General features: G+C 38.8%; 1 protein-coding gene across 2 annotated transcripts in view; it reads left to right on the forward strand.

Moving 5' to 3' along the window:
* COL24A1 (collagen type XXIV alpha 1 chain) overlaps nucleotides 1-21,083 on the forward strand; it is a 152,035-nt gene that overhangs the window by 99,805 nt on the left and 31,147 nt on the right. The window contains exons 28-39 of one of the 2 annotated variants that reach the window (XM_030033175.2): nucleotides 667-720; nucleotides 9,081-9,134; nucleotides 9,428-9,472; nucleotides 9,589-9,633; nucleotides 10,867-10,920; nucleotides 13,916-13,969; nucleotides 14,859-14,912; nucleotides 15,136-15,189; nucleotides 16,505-16,558; nucleotides 17,140-17,247; nucleotides 20,269-20,322; nucleotides 20,794-20,901. In XM_030033175.2, the coding sequence (XP_029889035.1) occupies nucleotides 667-720; nucleotides 9,081-9,134; nucleotides 9,428-9,472; nucleotides 9,589-9,633; nucleotides 10,867-10,920; nucleotides 13,916-13,969; nucleotides 14,859-14,912; nucleotides 15,136-15,189; nucleotides 16,505-16,558; nucleotides 17,140-17,247; nucleotides 20,269-20,322; nucleotides 20,794-20,901 (738 nt within the window). The remainder of the gene's footprint in view (nucleotides 1-666; nucleotides 721-9,080; nucleotides 9,135-9,427; nucleotides 9,473-9,588; nucleotides 9,634-10,866; nucleotides 10,921-13,915; nucleotides 13,970-14,858; nucleotides 14,913-15,135; nucleotides 15,190-16,504; nucleotides 16,559-17,139; nucleotides 17,248-20,268; nucleotides 20,323-20,793; nucleotides 20,902-21,083) is intronic. The other variant, XM_030033176.2, reaches the window with a different exon arrangement.

Raw genomic sequence — 21,083 nt, forward strand, 5'->3', positions numbered from 1 at the left:
TACTTCAGTCTATAAAACTGTCATGAAAACTTACCCATCCAGACACAAAGTCTGTTCACCTGCTGTTTACCAGGATGATCCATGAGAGACAGGAAAACTAATTATGTCATTTACTCACCCATTTAAAAAGCACTCAGTTGAGACAAGTAGGGGAATAGAATTTTTTAAGCATGGTTTATAATTGCATAACAATTTTATTTTTAATTCATTGATGCCTAATATAATTTAAATATATTCATTATGTGTTTAGTTTCATTGTTAGTCACAAATAATTATGTTCTAATTTGCCGTGTATAATTGTGTTATAATTTGACTACTGTGGGTCTTCAGTACAGACTAAAACTGAATCTTCTATCAGAAATTATTGGGTTTTTTAACACAGTGTTGCTGAAATACAAGTACCCTTTAGCAATTTTGGGCTGTTGGACAGAAGTAATTTATCCAACAGTCACATCATGATTTCTTACTCAGAATAAAGTTACATGGAGTCTCTTATTTAGATTTTTTTAGATAAATTGTACTAACACAATTAATTGAATTTGAACTATGAGTTTCAGTGATTGATTTTTATTGGTTGCATTGACTATTGCTCACTGTGCACGAGCCTTGTAATTTTCAGAAATCTGGTACAGAAGACAACGAATAATAAGTTCATTTGACGTGTAGGGACCTTCAGGGACAAGAGGACCACCAGGGCCACAGGGACCTAAGGGAAGGAGAGTAAGTAATATTGCTGTTTCATGTTACTTGGAGCAGAGAGTGGTGCGTTGCCCATATGAATCTGATGTGTAACCCATGTACAGTTGCTTCCTTTGAACTCTGGACTCTGGACTCAAGCCATTTGTACTGAAATCAGACAGATGATACTTGTATTTCCGTGTAGGAAATGATATGAATCTTCATTTCTCCTCACATTACAGTTAAATGGGGTTTTGCCATTGATTTCAGCTGAGACCAGGACCAGAACCAAAATGATCACTGGCCTTATTTTCTGTATACATAAATATGCAAACGTTGGCATTTATAACTACCATTGGACTGTTTCAGTGGTTTAGGGACTATTTTCTTTACCTGCATGTCAAAATCACCCAAATGTAGTTCTGAGAGAGGAAGAAGCAAAGTCAGAAGATAGTATATGCTAGAATCCCAAACTTCTGATTAGATTATCATTTCCATTTCATGCATTTTTATCAGGGAAATGGGAACCATTTTTTCACTGTATACAAAACAGTAATCCAAAGCCCACATAAGTGAAGAGGGAGTCTGTCCACATCAATTTGTATGAGCATTTGATCACAATGCATAAAATCAGTATCAGTGAAAGTATTGCATTTTGTTACCTGGGGATGGTTGGCTACATGGTTTTCATAAACACTTTCCTTCATAAACCCCACCAGTCACTTGCACTTCCTGTCTGGAGTCTTTTTGGTCATGTTTTTGCAGTCTGAGCTCAGGGTGCATGCAGGAAGCGCTGCCACTTCATAGTATAGATGCGTGGGTTTAGTTGCAGCATGAACAAGCGTATTCTCACTGGATTTATGGAGCTTGCCGAGAATAGAAGTGAAGATGCACCCTTCTAACATCAGTCTCACCTAACAGTTTGACAGCATATCCATGCTTCCTATGAGACTTGTACAACTCATACCAGCGGCTGGACCAGTGTGTCTTCACAGGTGGTGTTAGCATCGGGCAGTGCTTACCACTCATTCCTGATAAAGTCCCTGAATCCTTGTCAGTGAGATAATTTTGTTGGTTTCTTTCTGTCATAGGAAGCAGAAACATTTGTTGCTACAGCAAAATACAATTATAGGCTTCCTTCATTTCATCCCCCCTTTGTTACTGCGATATGTATGTTTTCTAAGAAAATACATGGTAAAATTTGAAAAGTTCTAAGATCTGGAGGTTTTACTCCAGTTAAAGATAGATAGTTGAGAAGCACACATTGCATTTTAAGTAGGATTTTACATTAGAAAATATTATGATTAGTGAACTTTGTAATACAAAATTTATTAACTATATATTCTTCTATGTTACTTTTTCATGATTGCTAAACTAATAAATAAGAGATTGGGTAAAGAGTTATATTTTCAGTATATTCAAAATAACATATCTGAATATATTATATACTTGAATATTAATATATTGAATATTTGAAACCATATTTTGAATATTCATTCTATTTGAAATGTGCAATATTTTGAAATGTACAATATTTTTAATATTCTAGATATTCAAAGTATACAATGCTTAGCAACTTCGCAGTACACTACAGGATTATTCATAAGACAAACTTCACATGTTTCAAATGAGTCTTCCTTCCGTAGTATGGTTTCCTCCTCCTTCAGAAGAAATCTGTTTTAATTTACTTCTTTGTTCATGGTGCAGTTTGTAGGAACAATTTGTGAAATGTAGCATATGAAATGTATAATTTCTGTTAAAAGTCTGCAATAGTTGTTCTGGCTTACCCTGTATTAGAGAGGTTTCCAGTTGGCAATGCCAAGTGTTTGGGTTGTTTTTTGTTGTTGTTTACTTTCAGACAGAGAATATAATTTATCCCAGACTTCAGTTTCCTTAAATGGGTGAAGCAGATTTGACCATCTATCTACATACACTTAGAACTTCTTGTGCTTGTCTGAAGTACCTATCAGTAGATTTGTCTGAGTCTGGGTTTCAGGATTAAGGAATTTATCTCAGCAGCTCATGGAAAAGGACATACCCACCATCATCAGAGAGAATCTGTATGGTCTTCTGAAAATAGTCTTCATTTTTCCCTTACAATGGATGTGGTTTTTTAAAAGCCTATTTAAAAGGATATATTAGTAAAAATCTCTTTCTGGGGAATTAATTTGCTAATTTAGTAATAGACATTTTAATTTAATAATGAATTATCTGTAAAATTTGATAATTTTACCTGCAGAAATAGCAAATGCTTTCCACACCTCACAGGTCACCTGCTTATTTTCTGAACTGAATATGCCACACATACATAATCTATCAGTGCCCAGAAGAATGAGTTTATTGAGACCTGTTTGTCAGGCAAAACTGAAATGCAGATATATTTGTTTATGCAACATATCTAACAAAATTCAAAGAGAAACCTTAATTAGCTGCAGAGGGCGTGAATCCACCCCTGCTGATAAGCACAGTGAATTACCAAGAATTGGTGTAAGCAGGAGCATCCAACCCCAGGCATCAGCTAGCAGAGAAGTAGCTCCTGAAGTGTTCAAAAGGTGCTTATGCAAATGTGTTCAGTGGAGAGAGGCTCTAGGGGCTCCTGGGACCCCTATGTTAGTAACTAAGGCAGCCTTCTGACAGGAGTGTGAATCTTTGCTTTGGTTTAGAGGGGCGAAGGGAAAAACATCCTTTTTGCTTCACGGGCAGGTTTGAAAATGTGAATCAAAACAGAAATACAAAGCGATTGTGAGGCTGAAAAGAAGTAGCAGCTCGGCACCACTTTGGCTTCAGTGGCCTGATTCAATGAAGCAAATGGGTGCCTTACCTCCCTGTGATTTCAGTAGGAGCGTATCTGAAAGTGAAATACATGCTGAAGTGTTATGCTGAATCAGGACACACAAGCCAGTGGCATCAGATGAGTACACATATGCAGTCATTTTCACTGTAAAATGCCGATGTTTGAGCTTCGTCTAAAAAGGAAGATCCCTTGGGCCTTATTGGTACACCAGAGTTTCAGTTTGACTGGTGGCCTATAGGATGCAGTGAATTAGAAGGCTAGCCCAAAAGTAATTTGGTGTAAATAGTTGTCTCTGCAATTGGTACTGAACTGCTGTAGGCTGTGCATTTTAATTCCTCTGGACATAGCATTCCGCTCTAAACTCCTTCTCTGATCCTTCCCTCCTGGCAAGTCCGTCTGCCAACATCACCAGAGCTGGAGTCAGAGCCAAGCTACTGACATGAATGTGAGACCTCACCTGCAGGCTCTCCTCCCTCCCAGCAGCATCTGCTACCTGGTGATTGTTTTTCTGGGGGAATGACTTATTTTACTTTAGATTCTATTTTGAAGGTAGAAGATAGTTTTTATTTAAGGAGTGTCACATCTTCTGCCAACTGAGACAGGAATCTTTGAGGGAAGTCTGTCTCTATGATTTTGGCAGCACGTCATGGAGTACATTGGTTATAATTAAAGATCACTCAAAATAAATCCCAAACGTCCCAAGCTCTGTGGAAGTCCCAGTTTGGAGCTGTGGTTTATGCCTTTGCCTCCACCCAGCATGACTGGGAATGCTTCATGGAAGGGGGTCTCAGAGTGGACCCAGGTCTTCAGGCTCTGCGAACAAACTCCCACTGAAGCCATTGAGAATTTTGTCTGCTCTCAAGATCAAAATATCAGACCCAAAGTGGAATCTCGCATAAGGAAAATATCTGGGGGCCCCTGCAACCTGGGGTTTGTCATCACTGGTTTCAGAAAGAGCAGTGTCAGAACCCCGAGCTCTGTGTGGCAGGCCTCAGAAAAATGCATACCACAGTCACATACAGAAGTTAAATAGAAGCATATGGAAATTCCCCGCTTGTGTACTGAAAAGCGTATCCCATCCTCACAGCTGGAATCTGCAGGAAGTCTTAGGAGCACTGACCTTGTACTTCTGCACTGTCACAGAGTAGGATTCCTTCATCTCATAAATTCTGGACCTTTCAGCAACTGGTTCACATCCAAGGTTACCCAGCAGCCTACTTCTGCCTGAGAGTATCCAGCTGCTTAGTCTCCGGTACCCCTGGGAATTCTGGCCAGCTGGAGGCAGGCTCTCTAGGAGTCTATGGGGTATCTCCCTGTCAGGGGATTTGGGGAGTATGCCACTTGAGCGTAGTGCTAGCACAGAGCTTCCTCAGCTCATGCTCAAGACTTGATGCACTTCAGCTGGAATCATGTGGAAAGTTGGGTCCTTTTGTGACCCACATTTTATTTTTTAGTGTTAGTCTCATGAAAACACAGAGGGAGAACCCCACTTTGTAGATACTTCAGTGGCAGAATGACAGTCTGGGGGGTGGGAATATCTGTATCTAAGAGAAGGGATTTCTCTCCATGACCAGAGGAAGAAATACATTAGTCTGGAAGACATGCTGGTAGCAGTGTAGGCAGCCATGAAGCCATTGTTGCTTTGTTGTTGTTGTTGTACTTGTCTGCTAATGTATGGAGAAGAAAACCACAATATCAGAGACTTGTTCTGCTTTTAGTTCATACCATAATCTCTGACTAATACAACTGTAGCTTTTAATTTGAGAGGAAGATGTCCTGTATCATTAGATTCATTTCATGAGTGAGACCTAAGCAAAATTCTTAATAGCTGCTAAGGCTCTTAGCAGTTAGTATTCTTCAGGCTGATATTTGGTGTTTTAAAGCTAAAAAGCAGTAATTTTTCTTCTCTTACTTTCCTGGAATGCAGCTCATGAAATTCAGTTTCGAAAATGCAGATAAATGACATAGTGAAGTGCTGTAAAGTTGGGGTCAGAGAGCAGCAGCTCATGTCTGTAGCAGCCAGTAAGGTTATCTTTGCTTCAGTTATGTCTGTACTGGCATGAAGAACCTCAGCTACCTAAGGACATCAGTGCTCAGTTTTAATGAGTGATATCTTTCGTACTTCTCACAGCAGGGAATATGGAACCTAGAAAAATGTGTTTGCTGCAGGGTTATGTGAAACAAGTGGCCAGTGTGCTTTATCATACATCAATAGCTGAGTGTGTTTATCTGTCTTAATTGTTCAAAGGAAGTGAGACTAAACTTGATGTAATTTTCTAATATTCCTCCATGTCAACCACCAGAAAAGAGAAGTAGCTACATAGTGTGTCTATGTTATTTTCACTCATATTTAGGAGTCAGGATGAGAAAGAACACAAAGAGTTAATTGGTGCTTCTTGCCTTCTTAGATGAACTTTTTCCCAGCTTATCGTCCTAGAGTTTTCAATGTAATATGTTCCATTTTAGAAACAAAGCTGAACCCGTGCCAAAAAAAAAAGTAGTAGCAATTGTTTGGCAGCCTTACTCCTCAGCTCTGTTGCAACCTCAATTAAATAACAGCAGGCAAATTGTGTGTATCTCTCATTCTGCACTAGCTATAGTAGGAAATGATACAGATCCAATTAATCTGTGCCAATAATGAGTCACAACATATTATTTATAGGAATGTTATGGTGTGCTTTTCTTAGAATGTTAAATTGCCTTTCCCTTGGATTTCTGCACTCTGTTCTGTGGCTGGCTAAAGGTAGGCTAAAGGCAGGCATGGCCCAGAGCCAGAAGCTGAGCATCATGTTGGTTTCTGTTACTTTGGTTTCAATTCAAAATTATATAGTAGGAAGGTGGTGTTTTGAATGGTAGGCCTTTTCACTTGATTATTAGTGATCAAATAATTTGTCATTCTCTTCCTAATGATTGGGCTGTTGATGCAAACTCCATTAAAGTGGAGATCTGTGTGACTAGCAGAAGGGTTTTGGCGTGTTACACGCATAACACAGACTGAGAATCCTGTGCAGTCTCCTGACAGGACCATTTCTCAAACTATGGGCTATGACCCCCTTTATGATTAAAAGGAAGTCACAAGTGTTCAAAGAATTTATCTGTTAATATAATTAATGATAGAAGATAAAATTTAGAAAGAAATTTCTTTATTGCACAAGTCTGTACAATCAAAATGTGTCCTTTTTCCTCCTTGAATATTTCATCTTGAGATTCTATCCCCTGATCAGCCCTGTGGAGAATGCACAAAGACAAGTGACAGGTCATGTATCTAAAAAGTCTGAGAAGCACTAAAACTCTCCTGCAATTGCTCAGCTTAACACTCTCAATTTCCCCCTTCGTATGTTGCCCTAGGTGATTCCTCTGCAGCTCTTCCGTGAGCTTTTCTCCCCTTCTACCCTCCAACTTAATGACCTGTCCTCACTCCATCTCAAAGTTTCCTTGCGTCCCTGCTCCCCCCATTCTTTGAGACATTTCACCTGAAAGGACTATTGCATTACAGGACTCTAAACCTGCTTACTCTGCCTTGAATTTTCATCACAACCCATTTTGTGTGCATTATAGATAGCAGTTACAGAAGAATTGCAGAGCAGTAACCTGACATTAATTTGATCAAGATGTTTAGCTTTCTTTTAAATTATGCTATATAATAGTTCAACAATTGAGCTTACACAGTTACATAATCTTAACGTGAGGCTGAGTCTTGATGTTCTTATAAAGGCCTTTATCACCCTTGAAAACACCGTTAGTGTTTTGGTTCTGATCTCCGAGTGCATTGAAGTCACCAGGAGTTTTTTTTCCACAGATTTCAGTATCCTTTGGTTTGGGACCTTTCTCATGGAGAGCCATGCAGCAACCCAGAGTGTCTTCTTCTGTAGCCTCTTTTCTCCTCTACCTTAAAAAAATGCCTGTAAATACTCAGTCCTGGCTTAGACCAAAACAAGAAAGCTGGCCAGGCTAACCCAGGGATTGCCTCACAAAAGCTGTCCCAAACTACCAAGGTATCAAAAGTATTCAGACAGCTTTCCCTGCCTGTTCATTTTCCTTTTCCTATGGTTTCTTTGTGTTCCCTTGTGCTGGCCAGAAGCAGCAGTGCTGAAATGCTGACAGATAAGCTTCTTGTGGGTTATTTCTGGCTCTGCCATGGGTTGTAACTGTATATCAGCTCACAGGAAAGGCCTTTTCTTGAGAGATTTCTGTTTCAGGAGGAAAGCCTAAATGATTCTGGATACACACTGTTCCTGAATTACCAGTCAGACATTTTCACTGTAGCTCTAGAGAGAAGCAGGTGGGTGCTCACCATCTGTTCAGACAGAGGTTTTGATGTGCATCAGTAAATCCAAGTCAGAGAGAACAGAATTCTGCTATGTTTTGTCTCAAAAAATTCAAGATGGACATGGAAGTCACAGACATTTTTGAGGGGAAAGTAATCTAAGTAAAATCAGATGTGATTCCAATGAAGTAATTTTACAAGCCCCTATTATTACCTATTAGAACAGTATTACAACTCTCTGGAAATCAGTCATGATTGCATGCCCTGCACTATAAACCGTCACCAAAGATGTAAGGTTCTCTACAACTCAGAAATGCACTCTGAAAATGCAGATCGTTTTCCTCTAGGCACTGCCATAGCAGTGTACGAGTTTCCTCTGATGCCAGCCCAGCCCAGATGCCACCAGGAAAGATGTTGTGTCTCATCCTCCCACTGCATACTGCTGTAAAGAGCCTGGCTCTGTCTTCATACTTACCTAGCTCTTGATTTAAAGTGGTTATTGGTTTCAGGTTGTTATTAACTGGTTTTAATTTTATTTTCCATACCCAAACAGTCATGGTGTTTAGAATTATGGAAATAACCTCCCAAGTCAGCATGGATAAAATGCTCTTTTCCATTTTGCTCATGATCTATTTTAAGAATTTTCATTTGCTTGTAAACGAATGCATTTAGATTTCCAATCTTAAATAATCATTTCTGAACGTTTTGGCAATAAATATTTGCTATATTGTAATACAATAATATAACAGGTTATCTTCGTTCGTCTAGTGGTTATAAAAAGTCAATTTACAAGAGACATTTTAGTCTTACGAGAGACATTTTAGTCTTAACAATAGATCAGTTCACTATGCAAGATTATAAATTGCTTTTAATCTTGCCTCAAACTGGTTTACTAATCGAAGAACTTTATCTACCTGTTTTAGAGTCTTACTAGCAAGCTGGATTCTTGCATATACAACTTATAATACGCTCAAAAGCAAGCACTCCATATAACCAGTGCTCATCTAAATTCTTCTAAATATGTGTCTGTTGCATGCATATAAAGCGGATCGAAAAGAGAGCAGAAAATATCAGCCTGCAAGCTGGCTCCAACAGAGACCCTGAACATTTTGTATTTTGTTTACATATTTTTCAAAAAATCTTTATTCTTAAATCCGTAGTTCAGCAAACCAGAAACTTATTTTATACTTTGAAGCTTTATTTCACACTTAACATACAATGAAAATTGGTTTTCATTCAACAAAACATGTTTCCCATCTCCTAAAGCTTATGTTGCATCTCCCTGATGATAACCAAAAATAATGCATAATTAATATTCCGAATCACTTTTTCAATATTCAGGGGCCAAGAGGTCTAGACGGTCCTCCAGGAGAACCAGGAACACAAGGCATTAAGGTGAGTGCTTGCATTGCTCAGTACTGTACAAAACATTGAGACAGACCATAACAGATAAGAAAAGAAAACAAACAAAAAACAACACAGCATGTCAGAAGCCATAAAATTCCATTTAATCCAGGAGGATATTTGCAAATTTCTGCCTTCTTCAGGTACTTCCTTATTATGATATAAGTCCATCTAAGCCTGAATCTGCACTTTCTGCAGTTACCCAGCATTTAAACTGATAGCAACTGTATGCAGCTTATCTAGCAAATGCATATAGAATTCACACATTGTTGGTTATTTATCAGGGAGAAAGAGGTGATCCAGGAAAGAAAGGAGTTCCAGGGCTCATTGTAAGTATTAGAGCCAATCTTTGTAGTAAACCTTAACACAGTTACTACTAATTTCTGAGCTATGTTTGGAAATTATCTGAAGCCAGCATTGTCTTTCAATATTTGTCTTTGACCAGGGTAAAGCTGGAAATCCAGGAGAAAGAGGAGATCAGGGTGTACTTGTGAGTATGAAATTCTCCAAAAAAAATTCCACAAAATCTCATACTTTGTTTCACACTTGGATATGAGGGTATTTGTCTACTTTAGAGCAGCTGGAAAACTCCAACAGTACAGTTTGCGTTTACTCATACAAAGAATTGGGCAGAAGTAAGAGTAAGTGTGAACATGGTCTAGTCTGCTACAAACAGAATACAGTATGACAGCAGATTGCAGCAGAAGAAATGACTGTTGTAGTTAGTAGGGGGGTCCTAGAAGTTGCTTTGGTTTTTGTAGTTTTATTGTAGTTTTAAGGGAGAAAGTCATTCTGACATAGAAAATTAATTCTTTGATAGATTTTAGAGTAGATGTGTACTATCAATGTTGGGACAAATGTAGAAAAATGTGTAAAATGTATGCCACCTGTTTAGGAGAAAATTCCTCCTTGTAGGGCTTCTTTTAATGGAAATCTAACATGTTCTATCTGAGGCTTTCTTTTACAAAGAAGGTTACTAGTCAGTCCAAATTGTATTGGATTTTCCATAAGGAAGGAAGCAGAAAAGCAGAAACAAAGCAGTAAGTTGAGACTCAAAATGTTGGTACTCACTGTACTTCTCTTACTTCTTCTGCTCAGATTTAGGAGCTTGTTGCCTCTCACCTTTGACACAATGGGTTTTCATTTCCTGTTCATTCACTAGGACTTTTAGATGTATTTATATATACAGAAATGAATGAATCAAAACCTCATTAGGTTGAAATTATGGGAATTAGTACATTTATTGCAAAGTACAAGATACTGCTCTATTACTCCCTCAGCTACAGTTTCTAGAAGAGAGTATTGAGACATATTCTATGAGCCAGGTTGAGCAGAAAGAAAAGTGGGCTGTGAGCCTTACTGACCATCTCAAATAGAGTTTGTAGGGCAGGTCACTCATAACATTGTGTTTAGGCCCAGTTTGTGCACACAAGCAGCACATGAGTCTAAGGAGAATGATGAGGAACTGGTAAATGGTGGGTCAGCTAAGATCAATCCTTACGTAAAAGACACTGAGGAAGGATTTTTCAGGGCTCTCTCACCTGCCACAGGAGCTAGTGATGTGGCAATGCATGTCAACTAGAAGAAAAAGCTACATGTATTTCTTGGGTGTTTCTGAGCAAGTTATTGAGTCAGCAGAAATAAGAGAGGAAGTGGTTTTTCACAGAATATGAAACAGCTTGTTTCCAATGATTTTTTTTTTTATTTTATTTTAATCTTCCAGGGTTTGCTTGGGCCTCCCGGAACCACAGGAGACAGGGGACCAATAGGAGAACCAGTAAGTTGACCCTTATGCCTGCTTAAAAATTTTTCCACATATTGTACTGAGTTCCCTGGTAACTCAAGCTCCATTTTACCAAGATTCAATGTTGCCAGCTGTGGTTAGGTAGGAATTGTGGGGTAATTGTTCCAGAACTGCAGGGCTAGAGTCTGCCTCCCTTGCTTAGTGTACTTGTTCATAAGGAGACCTGTTAATCATGTTGGGAAGCACTGTCGTAAGGGATGCACAACATAAGAGAGCATGACAGAATCTGGACCACAATATTATGTGGCTTTACACTGCATTGAGGTAGGCATCAACGTTATGGATTATGTAAATGTATGTGCCAATACAGATATTAGTGGTATTTTTTTCAGTCAAAGTTTAGGATAGTTATTCAGGAACTCAGAGACCGCATCTATTTGGCAGGTTAAATTTTCAACAAAAAAGAGACTGTTGTAATAAACCTCAGACATTCCTCTGCTGGATGGATTCTTGTTCTGATTGTTATTATTTCAAAGCCACATTCACTTTTATATGGCTAATACTGTAAGAGAAGATCATGCAGAATCTGCAGCAAATATATGCGAAGTTCTGCAAGGTGTAGCCATGACAGGAATAGTATTGCATCACCATCTCTGGGGGTAAATCAGATTATATAAATACAGTGGAAGAGTGTGTGGTGTCCTAGGGGGACTTGGGAGAAGGCTGCCATTTTATAGTGCAGAAATCTAATAGAGTTGTCAAAAATTGTGTGTTTTCATTGCTTCTGAAAAGTTATTTTGCACATCAAATGACATATAGTTAATTTAAATCTTGTACTTTCTGTCAACAGTTCACTTTCATTATTTCTACTAATTATTATTATTATTATTTCTAATATTATTAAATATTATTTCTACTAATCCATAGGCTGGCATGCTTACAGAAAGCCATTGCACACTTTTGGGGGCTAGAAAAATACCAACGTTTATTTTGGTAAATTTTCTTTTGGATATAATTGCCTACTTGAGCTCCCAACTTGTAGGAGTGGCAAAATGTTTCAACAGAAAATGTATTCTCTAACAGTTATTATTGGATTCCTGTTACTTCGTCTCTTTCATTTATTTTATCTAATCTTCAGGTTGTGACATGTGAGAGCCTTACAAAGCAAGGCTTACATAAAGCTCCTGCCTTTTTCTGGTCAAGTTTGAATTTTCATGTATACAGAATGACTATCAGCCTTATCTAATCTAAGTTGTCTATTCTTGAGCAATCTACATTTCTGTTGTGCTCATCATTGTAGAATCTACACATGCAGTGTCAGAAGTAAGAAGAGCTTATCCTGTGAACAGGGTACCTCTTCTTTCAAGTGCTGAAAGAGTAAAATGTCTTCGGAAAATAGTCTGTGGAGCTAGTGATGAAAATGACACAAGATGTTACGAAATGAAACCTGTGGCTCTTCTTAACTGCCCATCCAAGCAGCTTGATTTCATCTTCTGTCAGCTGGTCACTACATGAAAGCCAGCTGCTGAAGCAGTTTCTCTGGCCCTGTCATTAGTTCTGCACAGAGCACAAAAACCCTAATTATTGGTGGAGGAGCAGAGAAACCTAAGCAATTAGAACTATTTGTAGTAGTGGGCTTGATCTAAATTACACTTCTACTTTACCTACTTGTCAGACATTTCAGTAAAATCCTTCTTTGCAAATTACCTGTTGTTAATGGTTAAAAGGAGTCCCTGTATTGCTATAAATTTTTGGCTTCTGAAATTCCCTGAAAGTCTCAGGGGAATGATACATTACCAATTCAGCAGACTTAGCTCCATAGTAATATTATGAAGAAATACTTGACTTGTGAATCAAACTTAAGCTTTGTGACACTTGCCTAGTGGAATACCATGGAGTTGCTGCATATGAAAACTGATGGGCTTAATTTAGGACAAGTGAATTCTCAATGGGAAATTAACTGCAGTTTAAGCTGTTCACGCTTAAATGAAGCTATAGTGTAAAATACATGCATCTGCTGAAATCTTCTCAGTAATATGCAGTTTACATTGTTGTTCCAAGGGAAGAATATACTTGCATTATCACTGCCAAGTTATCAGGAGGAGCAAAACCATATGCATAGTCTGTAAGAGGAAGTGAAACAAAAAAGAGTAAATATTTGCTTAAAAGGCTTCTATCATAAATATGGGTAGTAGCATCTTTCTTTTACATGAGAATAATAGATCAACAAAATGTTTTTAATTTAGAATGTACTTAAATACAGATGAGTCCCAAAGGGGTAAATAGATATGAACTTTCTGAAAGTTCAAAGCCTGGATACATCCAGAGGGTTGATTTGTCTTGACATACGTTCATAGTGGCTATGGAATCAGCTGTAAGCTGTTACAGGGAACCTCTACCCCCCCAGCACACAAATCCCTCTCTGTGGGCAGAGATGGACAATCTAACGTGCTGAGAATTTGAGCATGCTGCTTTAGGAAATGATCCCTACATGTTACTGTGATAAATTTATTATTTATCGTAGGGCTTACAAGAAAATGCTTGTAGTATAGTTACTAATATTACCGAAAAGGCTCCAGCTTTTAGCCCATTATACCTCAGTGATTCTCCTGTATAAACACTGCTAAATCCATAGTGAAGCACACAGTACTTGTTTTCAGTTAATTCCATATCAGACTGTAGGCTTTTCCACAAAGCAAACCAGACAGTCTAACAAACCTTAATTAAACAAAGTCTCAGTTAATCAAGAGGAGAGCTTAGTTTAGATAATAATTTACTTTTGGTCTAAAAGAAGAAACATTTGTGCTATTATGTGAAATCTGTTATTTCAGTCTGTCAAGAATGGCAATGAGGTCTGCAGTACTGTATGCCATCATGGTACTTGTATACACTATTGGATTCAGGAGGAAAGACAATGAAATGCACTTCTTTATGCCAGCTGGAAGAGTTCTGAAGAGACAAAGTCAAGACTATTCAATGTAATTTAATGTTAATTGAATGATGCATCCAAAATTCTCTTTAATGCCAGGGTCCAAGAGGACAACCAGGGGATGCTGGCCCTATTGGAGAAATGGGTTTTGAGGTAGGCTTTTAATCATTTATATAGTAATTACAAACACTCAAGCAACTGAATAAGCCTGGACAATGTGTTTAGAAATGATTTTTTGTTTTATTACCTGCAGCTGACTTCAATACCATGAGCTGCTGAGAGGCTCTCTTAAAGCTGTTACAAGCAGCATTCTCTTTGCAGTTAGACAGTAGTACAGCATTAATCATATGTCCTTGGAAACGGTAGATGAAGAAAAGCAGCTGCAGGCAGTCTTCTTGCTAACTTTTGCTTCTATTTTTTGCTTTGTTTTTAATATCTCTTTGAAAGAAATATGACAGAATGTATTAGCCACATTTGCAAGAAGTAGCTGAGGGATGAGCTAACTTAGAACAGAAAGGATTTGGCTAATTCAAAGAAACGCGCTTCCTCAGTCACCCAAAATCCAGTCTTCTGACTGACTATTAAAGAAAGTTTTAAATGTAAACTTTGCAAGAAGCAATCTGATACCATTAACTCTTTAAGGGCTGAAGACTCCAAAAAGGGCTTTGTTCTCCAAAGGCTCTATCTACTTGGCTCCAAGCCTAAACAGTGATGAAGTTGTCAGTCAGATTTACAAAAGATAGATGATTGCTTAGCCTGCTAGTAATTTATGATGAGAGGTACTGGCTCAGTGGTACTCCTGAGTCTTCAATACATTCCTAACCCACAGTGCAGTTCCTGAGCTCCTCCTATACCCTCCTTTCTCTTCTTCTGTTGGGCTCTAGTAAGAACAAAGAACTGTGTTGTCTTAATTTGATTTTTCAGACATGCATCTTTCCCAGTGTCTCATGCCATTTTTCTGCTTCAATTTTGGCTGTATTACTTGGTGGTTGCAAAATTATTATCGGTGACCATGTGTAACAGTAGCTCTTGTACCATGCAGGGACCTCCTGGCCCTGAAGGAGAACCTGGCCTGCAGGGAGAACCAGGCGCAAAGGTGAATATTGAAATTATTCTCTCCTGTGCTGTTTAAATTTTCAAATTTCCATAAAAGCAAATCAGAGTGATCTGATTCATTAGCCGAGTAGGTAGTGATACAGGAAATGAGCCATTAAGAAATATTGTTATTGTCGTGATGACTACATTATCTGTAAACCCCGTCATAGTTAGGAATATTGTCCCTTAAAATCCAATTACTTATTTTTATTGTGATATTCCAGGGAGACATTGGACCTGCTGGGAAGGCTGGAGAACCAGGTGACCAAGGTTTAAGGGTAAGCTATGGATGCAAATCTTCTTCCAAAAAGGAAAGTATGTTACGAATGCGTCAGAAATGCAGGTTGAGAAACCTCCATTTATCAGAAGTATTCAATAAGAAGCTATTTTCTGATAACTTCTTTTAAAAAAAATTAAAGTTTGTAATATTGTAGCAAGTTAAAAAGAGTATTGATTATAGTGTTGAAGTATTTCTATCCAAGTGTCTCATGTCACTGACAGACATAAACTAGTGGTTTGAGCATGAAAGTAAATCCAAGGGTGTCCAGCCCAGCTATTAAGATGACAGCACACAATAATGCTCTGTACAGATACCCACTCTAGGTGAGATAATGGGAACATTATAGTCTCAGCAGAGTAGGGTATCTCGCTGTACCACCATCCAAAGCAGCTGATTTGCTTCTGGTGCTGTGGATAGCTCATTTAGCACTTGATTTTACAAAGAACTTGTGCCCCTGCTTATTTTTCCTTGCATCCCTAAACTGACCCAAAGAGTTGCCTACCTTTGAAGGCTGAAAAAACCTTGTAAAGTGCTAGAAACAGATTTTATCCAGGACACTTTTAAAAGAGCATAAACTATATGCTTTCAGACTTAAGTCATACCATTGAGCTCTCTTGTTCTATTGCTGTCATCTTTTGCTCCTGCCCAAAATCTCCAGCGGGGTGCATTCCACAATTCTGTCTGTACTTGGAGAAGAGTAATTCCTGGTACTGGTCCACAGTGGGTGCTCTGGACTTCCATACCACTATGTCTGAAATACTATGTTATTAGTATAGGGCAGCTCATATCTGCTTTTTTACTACCTGCATCAAAAGTTGCAAGTTACCACTGCCTTTACCTAAGAAAGGCAAATATTCTAAAATGCCATGGTGCCAATACTGTTGGTAAATGCAGAGTTTTTCATGGCCCTAAACTGAGTCACTAAACATACCAGTATGGTAGTTATCCACATAAACATGAAAGTTTCAGGATAGAATAAGTATATTTTTGAGGTTACTGTAATTACATGTTCTATACTCTGAAAACAAACAATCTCAGTGCCACTGTCCAAATCTCCAGTGTTATATGGACATAGTATTGCCTTATTTTTCTAAAGTTGATCATCTTTTATGTTTTCCTGTGTTTGAGATTCATAGGGCTGTGACTCTGTCACTGTGAATCAGTGAAAAATTAAGACAAACTATAACAGCAACATAAAAGTTGTCCAAAAGATAATAAGCGTGTGTAAAACTAGCCTGAGTTCTTCCAAGGCAATACTGCTATGTTGAGAAGTTTAGGCAATAACTTTGTTTTCAACTGTTCCCTTCTATAAGGGTGAACCGGGACCTCCAGGTGAAGATGGTGTTCAAGGAAAAGACGGCCCAAAGGTACATTCAGTTTTTGTAGCAGATGTAAAACAGTCATACTAGCTTAAGGACCCAAATCTCTGTTTTTTTTCTCCTATTTCATCAGGTCAACAGAGCCCAGTTAGTTTCGATGTAAGAAGGCCTGTATATTATAGGCTTTCCTGTGCCTTTTAGGCACATACCTAGTCTGCAAGGGCTGCAAAGTTGAATGGCTTGATAGAGAAATGCAAGGTGGAGAGCTGAGGACAGTTTATTTCTGTGGTGACTATCATGCTGGAGAGCGCGAGCCCAGGGCTGCTCCATTCCCTGCATTGGATCAATGCTCTGCCAGGGACTGTGGCAGGTGCCAGGATAGGGGGTGTCACAGAGGATACCCTCAGGTAGTTGGCGATGGATGAGGCAAAATCTGGCTGTAGGAGTGTATGAATGAGATAGAAAGGGCTTTACCGTAACTTGGAGCCTGATCTGAATTTGACTGGTAAGATTTCCGTCAGTTTTAGTGTGCTTTTTGTCAGACTTGAAGATTCAGAATTCACTTTTCTCAAGAATAAGTAATTCTGTAGCAGCAGCTTGACTAAGCTTTATTTTTTGCTTTGTTTTAGGGAGACCCTGGAGACCAGGGACTTCTTGGAGAAGGTGGTGAAAAAGGAGAGATGGGGTTACCAGGAATTGCTGGACCCCCTGGTGAACCTGGCATAATGGGCATTCCTGTAAGTGTTTTCAGGTTTAAGTAGACTTTTTGTTCATTTGCTTTTTGCAATTATTTTCTTTTTTAATTTTGCTTGCTGTTTTTATTTTTTATTTTCTGATTTTCTATTGCAATTAGAGATGACCATCTTTAAATTAGTTTGCCTTCCTTTTCTATGTGGTTCAGCTTTTCAGGGTTGGTAGAGAGAGGAGAGAAATGTTTTTCCTATCTTGAATCTGGCACCTCTTAGCAGATAGTGATTCCTCACCACTTGTCATCCAGATGCATATACCACACAACCTGGAGCCTCTCACTTCAGATCTTTCCTCTCCAGACAACCTTCTGTCATTAGTCTCTATCCTCACCTTCATTTGGAGACTGTGAGCAATCTCAAGGTGTTAGATCATTCTTTAAAGTTTAAAAACACCCAAGAAATTGGCAAGATGCATGTACTACCATAAATTGTGCTGTAAGATCTTTTGTTGTTTTGTATCACTTTCCATACTCATGGCTTTGTTTACTGCCTTAGGTCTATCTAGTTTTTAGTTCAGATTAAAAGTTCCTTGGGGCAAAGAACTGCCATTTTGAGCAGCTTGTAAATGATGAAGCATTAGACCTTAGAGCATGCAAGATTTGGGTCCAATTTAAGATTCTGTGCTAATGTTCTCACCACATACATGCTTAGCTGTCATTCCTTTTAATAAACCTTATCAACAAAAAGAATGTCTAAAAATAACATTTCTAGAAAAAGTGATATCCTGAACATTAAGGTTTCTTTAGTTACAAAATTATTGCAGCACAGACACCAACAGCACAGGATTCCTTAAAGTGTTGGTGTGGATTATAGCACCTTCTCTGGTAAGGAATATAAGGCAGGTCAAAAGTAACTTAAAACCAGCATCACAAGATAGATATCAGATAATCCAGATTATTCCTGCTGTTGATTCCTGGCCAGTTGGACGGCCTGCCTTTCCTAACAGTGGTCTTTCTACACAAGGTGTTGTAAAGACAATGTTATGGATGCTGTCCCTCCTGTGCTGGAACTGACTTCCAGAAATGAGGGTCTATCATGCCAGGTGGCACTACTTCAGATCATGATTCTGAGCTGTGGTGTGATGTCATTTCTTTGGTGGACCTTCTCTTCTTACCTTGTCAATCACCCTGTAATGAGGCATATACTGTAAAAAATGAGAGAGAAGAAAGAAGGAATTTCATTATTTCATTTGTTCTTAAAAGACATTTATTCTTTAACTAACTGAATTTTGGTGCCTCTGTGAAAGGAATTAAATAAACATATCATGAGAGCACCAGTTGCCATAGACAACTGAAACAGAGATTGCAGATGGAGAGAAATGGCAGCAAACATACACAGGTCAAATTGCAAATTAACTTTAGGATCCATCTTCAACATTGTTAGATCAGTTCGCGTATCTGTTCTGGCATCACTCCTAGCAGCTGAAATCCATCTATAAAATCTACTTTGCTGAAGTTTTATGCAATTTCTTAATGTGAACTAATATTTTGGAGCACAGTTTCCAAAGCAAGTATGTAGCCTCAAGTCAGACTTCAGATTAAATTCCCTTACCAAAAATCATCACGTTCTCATTCATAGCCCTCTGGCTGCCTTCTCTGTAGCTCTTATGTGCTGATGAAGTCTGAGTAAACATTAGTTGGAGGGCCAGCTGTCAACGGCTGTGAGCGCTGTCCCCTCTGTCCTCTAAGCATCAGTGTTACAATCTGCTGTCTTTAGTCCTGGATTCTTCACAGTGAATTACTCTCTTAGTGAAGGAAAAAAATGCTCTTTTAGTTGTTAGCACACATAGTGTGCTACAGAACAATTTTTGTTTCTGATACAATGATGTCACCCTGACTATTTTTTTCTGTTTTGGGGTGGCAATTCTGGAGAAGCTTGTGTTTCATACATTGAAATTGTCATAAAACAGCTCAGCCCTGGCATATCTACATTGTATGTAATTATACTTGTATACGATAAACAACATCAGCAGTGCTGCTGTGCCTCAGTGAGACAGGCAGGTCTGGCAGTTTGATGTTTGGGAGGATGTGGTTAGCAGGGGATTTTTCACATTTCTGTTCCACACATTCCAAGGGTGGCTGCAGAGCTGCCTCCCTCCCCACTCATCCTCCCTGGTGAGTGTTCACATCATGGTTTTGGTTTGACCTCCTTCTAGGGTTGCGGACAGATCATACCATCCTGGTCTAAACACGGAAATTGGTTTCCTATAATGAATTGTCTGAGGGTTTTATTGGGGGTGAGGGCAATATTACATTTTCCTTAAACAAAAGCTAAAAAGCAACAAATAAGCTTCACAAATCAGTTTAAACTATGTTTACCCTGGCTTATCACTACAATGACTCAAAAAACCCCAAATATATCTCCCTTTATCCAAAACTGAAGCTAAATTACCTCCTCTAACTCACAGTGCTTTGGGGTAAATTGAAACCAGTGAGCAGTGGACACATCCAGCCCTTTGGGAGGGTCAGTTTTTGAAGTGACCTAGAGGGCAGTGGGGCTGTAGCTCCATAGCACCCTTCATCTACAGGCAGCACACCCAATTACACAGTCACCAAGAGGCGGGCAGTGGTAGGCACCAGCACTTACTGAGTTAGGTCTCTGCTCTACACCAAGTTGTGTCAGGGCCCTGCTCTTCACACTTGACAGCCCCAAGGTTTTCTTAGTTTTCCTCTGGTTGTGTATTGTATTTCTCTAAATCCAGTGGTTGTCTTGAACCAGTTTTATTCCTAAAGTATTATTTTCTGCATGGACAAGATTTATTGGTTTTTTCCCCCCTATTTTCAGTGCATTTTCACTAGTTCGATAAGCGATCCCTGATGCTTGCCCACTTGTTTCTGCTGTAACTTGAAACAGTCCTACTAACTTGCTCACAGCCACAGTTAATGAGATTTTTCCTCCCACCTCTCTGCATTACAAAAGCCTGCTTAGTTATCCAATTTGGAGCACAGTTTAAACATGTTTCCAGGCCTTTCCCAATCATTTCTTTTTCTCTCTCTAATAAATGTACAGGGCCCCGAAGGAACACCAGGAAATCCAGGTCAGAGGGGCCGTTTAGGAAAGAAGGTAGTATTTTTCATCTTTCCCAATTCCCTTTCTTTTATCTGAAACTTGAATTTACATTACAAAATAATTCCATTGAACCAAGTCTGTCCCTGTTTTATGTCATGCTTCAAGCCAACTTTTTTTCTTGCTAGCCATAGTAATTAGAATTGTCATCATTCTGCAATCAATAACGTTCAGGACCTTAGGAAATTTAAATTTGTATCAGGATGCAACTTTGCAACTCAGAATTGTTCCCACTGCTATCAAAAAATGTTAAGCTTTGGCTAAAACAAAACAAATAATAGAAAGGCTTTAGCAGAGGGTTTTTTTCACTGCAGAGTTCTGTGTTCAGACATTCTAAGAACTACAGTAAATTACATATGTAAATGTAATACTATTAAATAATGCTGTTATATACTTTGGTTAAGAATAAACTGCATTTTGAAACTTAGTATCAATCTCTTACTATTTTTAATACAATAACACCAACAGGGGGAAAAGGGGCAGCTTGGCCCTCCTGGAGAAATCGGACCTGCTGGTGACTCTGGCCAACCTGGAGAAATTGGTCCCAAAGGTGCAAGAGGAACTCGAGGTCCCTTGGTTCGTAGAAAACATGCTTATTTAAGAGCTCATGTACTTCTGGTTTAGCAGAATCGTGTTTCTCCATGGGAAGAGGCAAGTCACAGCTGTAGCACGTATAAATATTTTTTTGAGGTAGCTGGAGATGCAGGCAATGTCCTTCCCAGCATGTATATCCTGATGCATGCCCTGGTCTTTCAGCA

The sequence above is a fragment of the Aquila chrysaetos genome, chromosome 12 (assembly GCF_900496995.4).
Source record: "Aquila chrysaetos chrysaetos chromosome 12, bAquChr1.4, whole genome shotgun sequence".
NCBI lineage: Eukaryota > Metazoa > Chordata > Aves > Accipitriformes > Accipitridae > Aquila > Aquila chrysaetos.